This window comes from Oryx dammah, unplaced genomic scaffold (assembly GCF_014754425.2).
Source record: "Oryx dammah isolate SB20612 unplaced genomic scaffold, SCBI_Odam_1.1 HiC_scaffold_29, whole genome shotgun sequence".
NCBI lineage: Eukaryota > Metazoa > Chordata > Mammalia > Artiodactyla > Bovidae > Oryx > Oryx dammah.
In genome coordinates this window covers 33,825,165-33,837,965 of record NW_024070213.1, presented here as the reverse complement: position 1 = coordinate 33,837,965, position 12,801 = coordinate 33,825,165, and the positions used below count along the sequence as shown (strand labels likewise).

Here is a 12,801-nt window from a genome sequence, read left to right as displayed (position 1 = left end):
GGAGAGCACTGTATTTGTTTAAGAGATGGGTGTGGGAGGGATGACAGGGTAGGGGGTGGGGAGTTGCTCAGCGGACAGGCATGAGGGAGTGAACAGGCTGCAAGGATTCTTCAGCGAAGCAGAGGAAAACGGAAATGGTGGAAACAGTTGAGAACAGCCGCAGGGTGCGCCTGACAAGCTAGTTCCTGGGGTCTGCGGAAGACATGGCTCAGAGGCAGCAGAAAACCTTCAGGGAATCTCTATATTTCCCCAGGAGCATTTGACCTGTGTTCTCTGTTAGCTCCTATTTCTTCCTGGGTGTCAAGACAAAATAACTGGGACTTCCCTGCTAGTCCTGAGGTTAAGAATCTGCTTCCTAAGGCAGGGGACTCGTTCTATCCCTGGTCAGGGAACTAAGATCCCATATGCCATGAGGCAGCTAAGCCCACCTACCGCAATTACTGAGCCCGCATGGCACAATCAGAGAGACTCCCACTTGCCACAACGAAAGATCCCACATAACACAACTAACACCTGATGGTGAATAAATAATAAAAAGTAACTTGGTCACATATTCTAATAAGGATGGGTTAGGAGCTCCTTTTTGATACATAAGGAAGCACATTTGTTTCTCAGCCAAAAAACTACTTTCAAGGTAACTATGAGTAATTATCACGATTGCAATGTCTAAATTCAATGTTGTATAAGAGGAGTTGTAAGAAGCGGTTAATCTTTGAAGCTTGACAAACCTGAATTTGCAGCTCAGGTTTGCTACTTACTAGTTGAGTGATCCTGGTTAAGTTATTTAACCTCTCTGAATTTCAGTTGCCTTGATGGCAGAAGCAGAGAATACCATTCAAAGTTGTAGACAAAATTAGTATATAGAAATGCTTTCCTACAGTTGTGTACCTGGTAGACAACTAATGCTGGTTCCTTTCATGTTCTTGGTGAAATCAATACCAGATAAAAGGGAAATTACTAATAACCAGACATCCTGTAAGCTTCCAAGTTCAACTTCCTTTATTAAAACTTTACAAGAACTGCTAAGTAATAGCAAAACAGATTCATTTCCTTTTTCTTTCCTTCTCTTAACTACTCTTAACTTCTCTTAACCTTCTCTTAACTAGGATGGGGTACTAAGGGACAGGAAAACGTCAGATACACACACTTAAACAGAAGAATAAGAACAACTTGTATAACTCAATTAAAAAACAAACTCATTTTTTCCCCCAGTGGGCAAAAAATGATCTGTTGACATATCTCTAAAGAAGATACACATATGGCCAATGAGTACATGAGAAGATGTTCAACGTCATTCGTCATTAAGGAAATGCATATGAAAACCACAATCAGATACAACTTTGCATCCACTGATGCCTATAATTAAAAAGACCAAAAAAAAAAAAGTACATGTATATGTATAGCTGAATCACTTTGCTGTACACCTGAAACTAACATGTTTTAAATCAACTATGTTCTAGTATAAGATAAAAACATTTTCTAAGTAAACTAAGAAAAAAGGATAGACAAGGGTTGATAAGAATATAGAGAAATTGAAATCTTCATACACTATTGGTGAGAATGTAAAATGGTATAGCTGCTTTGGAAATCTGCTTTGCAGATTTTAACTCCTCAAAGTGTTAAACATAGAGTGACCATGTGCTGTGCTTAGTCGCTCAGTCATGTCCAACTCTTTGTGATTCCAGGGACTGTAGCCCGCCAAGCTCCCCTGTCCATGGGATTCTCCAGGCAAGAATACTGGAGTGGGTTACCTTTTCCTTCTCCAGGGGATCTTCCTGACCCAGGGATAGAACCTGGGTCTCCCACATTGGAGGCAGACGCTTTAACCTCTGCGCCACCAAGCCTATATGGTGCAATAATTCCACTTGTAGATATATGGGGTACCCCAGGTGGCACAGTGGTAAAGAATCTGCCTGCCAATGCAGGAGATGCAAGAAACACAGGTTGAATCCCTGGGTCAGGAAGATCCCCTGGAGGAGGAATGGCAACTCACTCCAGTATTCTTGCCTGGAAAATTTCATGGACAGAGGAGCCTGGTGGACTACAGTCCATGGGGTCACAAAGAGTCAGAAATCACTGAGCACACGCGTCACAGCAGATGTATACTCAGAAGATCTGAAAACATATTTATTTACACAAAATGTTTTACATCAACGTTCATAGTGATGTTGTTCATGATAAAAAGTAGAAATAACTCAAGCGTTTATCAGTGGTGAATGCATGAACAACACATAGCACATTCATACAGTGTAACATGTGGTCATAAAAAGGAAGTGTTGATGACGTGCTACAAAGATGGATGAGCCTTAAAAACATACTAAATGAAAGAAGCTAGTCACAAGAAGTCACAATACAAGAAGTATTGTGTTCTTCCATTCATGAGATAGCCAGAACAGGCAAATCTATAGAGGCAGAAAGTAGATTAGTGGCTGCCGAGAGTGGGGCGGGGTGGGAGTCGGGGTAGGGGTCAGAGGTAGGAATAGACTCCTAATAATCATGCTTCTAGGAGCATCAAAACATTCAGAAGTTGATTGTGGTGATGGTTACACAACTCTGAATATTTTTAAGAACATTTAATTGAACAATTTTAATTGATGAACTGTTTGATATGAGAAATATATCACAATAAATCTTTTAAAAAAAAAAAGGATGATGGATTTTCAGATTCTGAAACAGAACAGTCTATTCCATTTGGTTGAGAAGATCATGTTCCCTCGGCCTCAGCCTGCTGACAGAGAAAGGTACTTCAGACACATCTCCATGACCTGGGGTATTTACCTGAGCCCTCAGTGACCTGGGGATTCCCTGGTGACAGATGGTAAAGAATCTGCCTACAAACGCAGGAGACCCAGGTTCGAGGCGAGGAAAATCCCCTGGAGAAGGAAATGGCTACCCACTCCAGTATCCTTGCCTGGAAAATCCCATGGACAGAGGAACTCGGCAGGCTACAGTCCATGGAGTCACAGAGAATCGGACATCTCTGAGTTACCATCACGTTCACTTTTTTAGTTCGTCAGCTACTTAGTAGTCTCTTCTCGGATACAGAAGAAGTACTATGAACCTCTGAGGCAGTGATTGCTCCTTGGGCATTGCCTTTGTAGAGCAAAGTACGACACCTCAAAAATTATCTAGCCTTGACCTCAATTCTCAGAGAGTCAATGAGACCTGAGACTTCTTGCAGTTAACAGAGAATTTAAGTCCCGAACTCCACCTCTCAAACAAAAAGTTCATCACACATCATGAAAATATCCTTTTGTTTATATTTTCTTGAGTTTATACTATAGTAGAAGGTAGAAAGCTCCCCACATGGCATCAAAGGTAGACAGACATTTCTCATGCATCTGAATTTTGTGATATAAGACTTGTACTTGAAAGAGTCTATAATACTTATGAGTCTATAATACTTAAAAAAAAAAAAAAGAACCCCCATGGAAGAGGATCAGGATATGGGAGAGCTAAAAAATGAAGCTGAAATATAGTCCAGTACTCACTTCCATATTTAGGTCATTATTCATCCTGATGCAACCTGAAAGCTCTGTTCCTGGGTGGGGACCAGCTGAAGGGCCAGGGCACCTAACAACACAAAGTAAAGCTCCTTACTACAAGTGGAAAAATTGCAAATTTTAGCAGATACTAATCTACCATGTATCTTCCCCACCCCAATTTTACCAAATATCTAATTAAGTTCATGCCTTCAGTGAGACATGATGAAAGAGAGCTCCAAGTTCCATCAGAGAGAGGTTAGAACCATAGGGAATCCAGCCCCAAATGAAAATGAAGTATTTGCAATTCAAAGTCTCACTTCGTGACCCCTTGGTACAGATAGGAAATTTCAGTGGAGTGGACAGTGCTCACAAATTCCACTGACTTTTCTGAACTTTTCCTAAGGAAGATCCATCTGTGTACTTAGAAAGTTGAGTAAACTCAGAGGAGCTTTGGGTGCAGGAAGAGGGGCACAGGGGTAGATTCTCAAAGACTTATTCGCCTGGAGTGTGAAGGAATAGAATTATGATCAAAACCTAGCAGAATAAGTTAACTTAGCAGTACACAATATATTCCTAAAAACTGGGAAACATTTTAAATGGCTTAATTTATCTTTTACACTTTTAGGATGGATATTAGGAAATTCAAAAGAGCTATGGAGCAAACTATAGAGGTATCTTTGTTTTAAATTATTGATTTTCAGACAGTTAGGCAAGTTACACAATAAAAATTCCACAATAAAGGTGTTACAATCTGAGGATATGAAAATCTAACTGATTAAAAAGGTAGGCAACGAAAAGAGGCCACCCCCCCACCCTGAAAAGCAGAATAAGTACAGTCTGCCCTTTTAGCTTACCTGTGTCTTTCAGTCACAGCCAAAGCACAATCCTCTATTTCTTCATATCTGGGCCTTTCATGTGAAGCATGGATTAGGTTGGTCACACATGAGAAAGGTGTCAGTTCTAGTCTTGGAACTGCTGTAAAACTATCCAGATGCAAGGCATCTGCATTAGAAGAGAAAAAAATAAAAATAGAAATTAATGGTTCAAATGCAGATGCCACAAAATTCAAAATCTTTGGAGGGACTCTCCAAAAATTTCTTCTTTGGAGATGAGGCCATTTCTGAGACAGCAAAAATCAATTCAGTTTTATTAATATTTTAACATAATCCTCCACCCCCTAAATTTTCATGCCTTTCTTTTTTTCAAGGAGGAGTGTGGGTGGAGGAGGGGAAATAGAAATCCTTGCCTAGTAAGCAACTAGAGGTTTCAACAACAACTTGCTGTTACAAACAAAATCCAGCCAGCCACCTGTTTTTGTAAATAAAGTTTTATTGGGACATAGCCACAGCCATTCATCCAGCATCATCCAAGGTTGGTTGCTTGTGTGCTACAACAGCAAAGCTGAGTAGTTGTTGCAGAAACCATATAGCCTGCAAAACTTCAAATATTTACTATCTGGCTCTTTACAGAAACAGTTTACTAACTGCTGAAGAGAAAATAGTTTGACATTGTCTTTGTTTTTGTCGTTCAGCTCTAAGTCGTGTCCGACTCTTATGGATGAGACCGTATGGACTGCAGCACAGCAGACTTCCCTGTCCATTAGAGAGTGCAGGAAATAGGATGACAATTTTTTCTGGGTGTGGAAACTATCTTGTTATGTTTTTCTGAGTACAAGAAGCAGCAGAATTTAATAGAAAAAAACATAGACTTTGGAATCAATCACGATGCTCTATTCAAAGCCTGACTCTACCATGTATAGTTTTGCAAAAGTGAAGTCGCTCAGTCATGTCTGACTCTTTGCGACCCCCTGGACTGTAGCCTATCAGGCTCCTCCGTCCATGGGATTTTCCAGGCAAGAGTGCTGGAGTGGATTTCCATTTCCTTCTCCAGGGGATCTTCCTGACCCAGGAATCGAACCCGGGTCTCCCCCATTGCAGGCAGACGCTTTACCGGTAGTCTGAGCCACCAGGGAAGATCTCAGGTAAATAACTAACCCACTCTGAGCCCCAGTTTACTTACACATGAAGTGCCACGTGACCTGAGGCAAGTTCCTAACTCAATGTTCCTGTTACCTTATTTCTAAAATGGCAATTACAGTAGCATCTACCTCACAGGGATATAGTGAGGATTAAAGGAATTAAGAGGTATGCTCCGAGCAGAGACCTATGCCTGGCACATAGGGGGCTCTCCTTCAGTGCTCTTGTTGTGATCACTGAGTTCCTGTGGGTAACATCATCCCTAGAGAGCAAGTGCTCATCTATTGTCCTACATGAACTGGTTAGCTGTGGTGGCAGTTTTCCCTTTTCTAGTTGAAATGATCCACCTATCATTCTACTTACTTTTTATTTCTTCTTAAAGATATTTTATCATCCATTTCTTTTATCCTTTCTGAACCAACCATTAACTTTTACTTTCAAAGCACATCTATGTTGTGATGAGAGATGCCCCGGTTTTGAGCATCTCCTAAGATAAGGTTCATTCTCCTTAGCCTGGCATTGACGTGAACCTGCTCCAAACTTACATTCTACTATATCCTGACCCAAGTCCTCTTATTTCCAAAGTGACTTGTCCAGCTTGAACTCTTCTCTTACAGCTTTGCATTCTTCTTTTCCCCCAACTCTGTTACTTTCTCCATTGGAATACTCTTTCCCATGCTTTTTGCTCTTCCAAATGCAACTTGTCTTTCGGTGCCCAGTTAAACACTCGTTTCTTCTGCAGAGCCTTCTCTGACCCCAAGTCTTACTTCCCTTCATAATCTGTAAGCTATTTTAGGGATTACTCTTTATTATATTAATATATAATACAGTACCTTACACAGAGTAGGTGTTCAAATATAAGTTGACTGACTGAATTCAGGGATAAACATATAAGCTTTCAACAACCTTTGCTATATATTGTTGTTGTTTAGTCACTAAGTCATGTCCAACTCTCTGAGACCCCATGGACTGTAGCCCACCAGGCTCCTCTGTCCATAAGCTTTTCCAGGCAAGAATACTGGAGTGGGTTCCCATTCCCTTTTGCAGCCAGTCTTCCCAATAACTGATTATTTTCCCTTTCAAAAAAAACCCCACCTCCACTGGCGTCTAACAGGGTATGGGAGAGGGGCCATCCACGCTTACCTAGCAGAGGTGTGTACCAGCATGTGTGTTTGAAGGCCAAGGGTAGCTGATGTATTCTTGTTTCTGGACTGCTAAATCTTTTATGGCAATGCTGCTTCTGAACAGAAAATCAAGTACTATTAGCTTTCCAAAGGGCTGTAACATATTTCATAATCTACTCTTTTCATCTCCAGAATCAGAAAGAATATTATTGTCCTCCCACAAGAGAGATCAAGAAGAAAAGAAATGACATCAAAGTAACAAAGCTTTCATGCTCTGAATTGAGATGTATACCTTATGAGTAAGATGTAATACTTATTAAAAATTACTCTTCAATAATTTAATAGAATGGTAACACCAATTCCCAATAATAAACACTTTCATATAAACAAAAGTTTGGGGGAAAGAAATATGAGGGGCAAGTGTGGTTATATAATTCTTCTTTATGATACTATAATCAAAAAGCTTTAAATAGTACCATTTCCTAGGGCCTATCAGAATTGTGTGTGTGCACATAATAAAGAAAAGAAAAATAGGGCTTCCCTGGTGGTCTAGTGGTTAAGACTCCGACTGCTAAAGCAGGAGAGACAGGTTCGATTCCTGATCTGGGAAGGTCCCACGTTCAACAGGACAACTCAGCCCATGCACCCCAACTACTGAGTCAGCACTCCAGCTTTGGAACCAACTACTGAGGACCTCACACCTAGAGGCTGAAGGGAGGCACAGGGGAAGCCACCACAGTGAGATGCCCGTACACCTCAAAGAAGAGCAGCACCTGCTCCCCTGCTCGCCGCAGCCAGAGAAAGCCTACACACAGCAATGAAGACCCAGCACAGCCAAAAATAAACAACAAATGAATCTTAAATAAAAAGTAAAATCAGGCATTCAAACCTTAAAAAGAAAAGAACACAGGTATCTTGCTTCACCTGATAATCTCTCAAGAAAATTAGCATAGAGGTCTAACTGACAAATACACGCACAGTAGGTTCACAACTGGCACTAAAATAGTTTCAAAAAGCTGAAACTTACCAGCTGTTCCTGGAGAAATTGATGAATTCTTTCTGTGCAGGACAAGGGATCACAGTGAGGAAATTCCTCATCTAAACAGCTCTGTCATGAGAAAATGGTAGAGTATATTCAAAAATAGGATGATGGAAGAGTCACAGATACAGAACACATTAAAGATGTGATGTTAACTGAGGGGGAGAAAATAGACTAGTTATTTATCTTGTATTTTACATTAAGGGAACAAGTTTATAACAGTAAGCTTCTCATTGCATTTTCCCCATTACTTATTCTAGGAATGAAATTCAAGGATCGGTAACAGGAAACTAAATGGCTTTGTCATTGAAATCTTCAGCCAGAGGCCAAAGAAGCTTGTTGGAGACATAACTCAGAGTAGTGAAAACGGTGTCTGTGAAAATTTTATAGCAATAAAACTGTGACTTTCCTCGAAGAGGTAGATACATATCTATCAGTTACATTATAATAGAAAACTGGTGTTCTTGAGATGATTAAAGCACATTTATATATGGAGATTTTTCCTGTTCAACTTACTTACTGTAAGGGGCTTTTTAGGCACTCTGCCTAGCTTAATCTCTGACATGAATTTTTTTCTGCTTAAACAGATGTTCCTGTATTATGCCCTGGGAACAAATACATGCAAATGTCACCCTTCTCTCTTTCCTCCTCCAGCCCCTTCCCTCCAGTGCCAATCTTACTGTTCCTTATGTTCTTCATTTATGAACAGAAAGGAGAAATTCACCAAGTGTCATAAGAGAAAGAAACACATTTAACTCCACCATGGATATCCTGAGATATCCAGACAGAAAGGAGTTGAGAGCTTTGTTCGAACAGGAAAGAAAAGAGACAACCACCACCAAAGCCTACTCAAGAGTCTCAGAAGGGAGATGACTAAGCTTAGAAAACTGGCCCTTTGCTAATGGATACAGTAAATTCTGAGGTGCTTCCTCTCTAAAAGATGTTATTAGGAACCACTCACTGATGAGTGTTCTCTCCTGTTTTGCGAAATGCTTTCAAAAATGCATGAGAGGACAAAGTTCACCAGAGCATCTTTTTCTAAGTCAATTATTTAACTCTATGACTAAAATTATTATATATTATAACAGCTTCAAAATCTTACACCAACTGGACAACTTCCCCGCAGTAAACAAATATCACAGGGGTTTGGGTCTTTCTGTTTTTTACCTGAAATAGCAAGCCATGAAGTTGTCCTTTAATTAACTTCTTTCTTAGTGGCTGAATTGTTGCTATAAAGAGAATGTATAACCAGCTTAATATGACAATTTGGAAACCGCCCCGCTTTATGCATTTCATAAACTTTTAACAGCTTTAAATCTGGGGCCTGAGGAAAGGAGAGAGAAAACAGTGGCTTTTGAGAATGATGTTCTCAACTCAAGACTCATCAAACTGGGAAAGCAAAACAACACAGGTGAGAGCAACTAAACTACTATTGCCCTTGAGTATTTAAAATTAACCCGATCAATGCAAGGGAATTATCTTCTACAAGTGACTCACAGAAGTATTCATGTTAAAAGGGAATACACCTCAGAGGTCACTCCATCCAAACTCCTACCCGTGGGGAAATTGTCTCTTTAACTAGCCTCTGCTCAAGCTACAAGGAAAGGAAGCCCTGGAAACAGAGCCACAGAACCCCAGACTCCTATAAGCAGGTGTGAGACCATGAGGACACTGATGTCCGGAGGACTGAAGTACGTAACTGACTATTCATGGAGCTAAGATCAGACTCACAGGACAGTGCTCCATTCGCCATCCTCTTTTGTGAAATTAAAAATATTTGTCTCTCTACTTAACTGAAAATCTGCTTCCCAGAAACTTTCAAATTCTCATCTCTGAAATCATGAAAGTGAGAAAAACACCTATTTAACTTTTAAGTTAAATAGTAACATATTTCTTATTTGACAATCCATACTCTTTGAAAAGTAGCCAAGAACCAGAAAATAGGCTGAAATCATTGGAACCACCAAAATAAATGTTGATATCCATGTCCTTTATTCACGTGGCAAGTCCTATACTTCACTCAGATAATGGGCTCGGAATTTATACATAATTCTCACAAGCTTGACTGTTTTCTCAGCCCACAGATGATTAAAAACAAAAATTAAATGAGGGTAGGAAGCTCTGCTAGATGGAGGCATATTAATAGCTGCCACTTAAAAAAAAAGTCACTAAGAGCCAGGAAAATTAACAGCAGATACTCTGGTGTCCAAAACACACAGAAATCTGGTGTTTCTTATTTTAAAGACCAACAGTTTTATATCTCAGTAGCCTGAAGAAATTCTGAGCCATAGGAAATAATGCTAATACATGTGAAAAGTACAAAATCTAATTATAAATATTTTCCAGGGAAAAAAGCTTGAAAAGCTCTAATTTGTGGAAAATTACCGATGTAAAATTTATTTTATATGAATTTTTTTTGGTAAAACTAATGTTTTTCAACTAAGCTTGACAGTGTTTATGAGGCCCACAAGGAGGATAATATATTTTTAAACGATTTTAACATATTTAAGTAATTTTAAAGAATTAAATTCTGAATACTTAGAACTCAAGTATAGATTCAATTTCTTTAAAAAGTCCTTGTGTTTACTATATTAAGAAATAAGGCTCTGTCCTAATCAGTTTTCCAAAGTAAGGCTCTGTTCTCTTAACCAGTTTCCAACATTATACTTCTCAAGTTGTATATCTCAATACACTGTCTTTGAATTTCTAAATTAAGTTTGTGTTTCAGAAGAAATAACGAGTTAGTATAAGACTGTCTAAATTGCCCATCTGCTTTCCCATCAGGCAATCTTGGGTTTTAGAAACAGTCAATCTCAAAACATTCAAGCTGTAAACCTCATTTCAACAGATGTTTTGTGCAATGGGTAGCAACGATTTTCATATGTTTCACAAGGCAAAACAAGCTGGCTTATGACCTTAATTTGCATGAATCTTTGCATTCTTCATGTGTTTGGAGTTGAACCTGCCATGTCTCTAGGACATTTAGGTTTTACATGGAAGCAAGTAAAACAATGACCACTGTATCCCCTGCTGTTGCCATCTGTGATGTAGGATGAGACCAGTTGTCTTGGATACATTCAGCCTTTGAAGGAAGCTGAAATAAAACAACTTTCTAAATGATTATGCACTAAGACACTGCAATTAATTGGCTGTTGAAAATCAAGACCATGATACTGAGCCATGATAATGTCAGTTATCAACAAGCGTTAACATTTATGGACTATGGACTTCATAGCATCTGAGTGTTCTATTAAATTGTGCACTAAAAATATTAAAGTTCTTTGAAAACCACAGACTAGAGGAAAATAACTCACAACACATATATCTGTCAAAGTTCTTGTATTCAAAATATATAAAGAAAAGAAATTCTACAACTCAATAACAGAAGGACACGGGACTTAACTTGGAAAAGGGCAAAAGATTTAGGTAGCTCACAAAGAAGAAATACAACAATGGCCAATCAACCCAACAAATTAAAACCAGATACCTGGAACCCCCATACACTGCTGGAAGGAGCATGAAAGGCTCCAAGCACTATGAAAACTGTTTGCAGTTTCTAAAGATGTTAAAGTTACAGCTATACTATGTTCTAATATCTCTGCTCCTAGATAGTTATCCTAGGTTAAAAAAAAACCCACAGGTCCACACACAGACCCACAACTGGAAATAATTTAGACGTCCAATAAAAGGAGAAAAGATAATCATATTGTGCAATGTTCTTACAAAATAATGTAACTCAATGTAACTCAACCAGAAGCACACAAAAGTTTATACTACACAACTCAATTCTAGAACAGCCTAAATTCTAGAACCCATCTAGAACCCACTGATGATAGAAATCAGATCAGTGGTTCCTCCTGGTGGTGGGGAAGGTAGAAGAGGAAGTAACACAAAGGAAGTTTCTGGGGTTATTGAAGTTCTGTGTTTCCATGTGCACTTGTCAAACTGGTTCCACAGTACACTTAAGATCTGAACGTTTCATGATATACTAATTACTCAGCAATAACTAAGAATTTAAAAACTACAACAAGGCTTCCCTAGTGGCCCCGTGGTTAAGAATCTGCCTGCCAATGCAGGAGACACAAGTTGGATCCAGGGTCTGGAAACAACCCACATACCACAGAGCCACTAAGCCCATGGGCCACAACCACTAAGCTTGGGCTTTAGAGCCCATGCTCTGCAAAAAAGAGAAGCCACCACAATGAGAAGCCTGTGTACCACAACTAGAGAATAGCCCCTCTGCTCGCCACAACTTGAGAAAGCCCTCGTGCTGTAAGCAAGACCCAGTGCAGGCAAAAAGAAATAAAATTTTAAAATAAATAAAAACTACAACAAGAACAAAAATAATGGAGCTTATGAGATAAACAGGGCTAGGAAGAGACCACTAAAAATGTATATGCAACATTGTAACCCAAGCACTAGTGAACACAATTGTCATTAGTACCAGGGAAGATAACTTAGATCACTGAGACATACGACTTAAAATGGCTGAAGGCTGACTCCAGAATCCTAGAATGAACAAAAACAATGGAGTGGAAATGCTGGTCACACTTTAAGTGGCACAGCTGCTGGGGTGCTGAGAAAATGCATGTGAAAGTGGAACTTGGAGACTGTGAGGCTGAAATAAATGCAGGCGGGAATACAGTCTGCCACGGAGCAGAGCTCGGCCGGGGCTGGGACAGCGCTCCTCTGCAAGGGAGGCCCAGGTGCAGACACTTGTTTTTAATTTTCTTAAAATAAAGCTGAAAGCCTCTTGCTGCCTGTCAGCAGCCAAGCTGAGGGTTTTTTCCTTTGCTACTGAAGGTTATAGTTCTGTTCCTACCAATCCAGATTCTATGCCCAGGTAAACTGAATGAAACGTCCATATTGTTCTCACATGTCTTCACCCATTAGTCAACTGTGAACGAGGCAGTTTACATATAGAAACATACTCCTGCAGAACAGATCTTACCCAGTATGGCCAACCACTCACTAGCTGCTGTTGTGCTTTTGTTACAGCATTTATAAATTAAGAACTCTGGCATTTTCTGGAAGAAGATACTGAGGTTTGGAGAGGTAGAGAGTTGCCCAAATTTATAAAAGTCTTTTGTAGACTTAGAATCAGAACACAGGTTTGTTTAACTTCAAATCCTATGCTCTTTATCCGACTCTGTCACTTAACTCCACCAGGCTCCGCC

General features: G+C 39.6%; 1 protein-coding gene across 1 annotated transcript in view; it reads right to left on the bottom strand.

The window, feature by feature from the left end:
• The window catches only part of IRAG2 (inositol 1,4,5-triphosphate receptor associated 2), a 53,371-nt gene that overhangs the window by 37,148 nt on the left and 3,422 nt on the right, over window positions 1–12,801 (bottom strand). Inside the window, 5 exon segments of the mRNA XM_040234590.1 lie at window positions 3,492–3,573; window positions 4,340–4,487; window positions 6,605–6,701; window positions 7,613–7,693; window positions 8,792–8,853. Of these exon segments, the coding sequence (XP_040090524.1) occupies window positions 3,492–3,515 (24 nt within the window). The 5' untranslated portion in view covers window positions 3,516–3,573; window positions 4,340–4,487; window positions 6,605–6,701; window positions 7,613–7,693; window positions 8,792–8,853.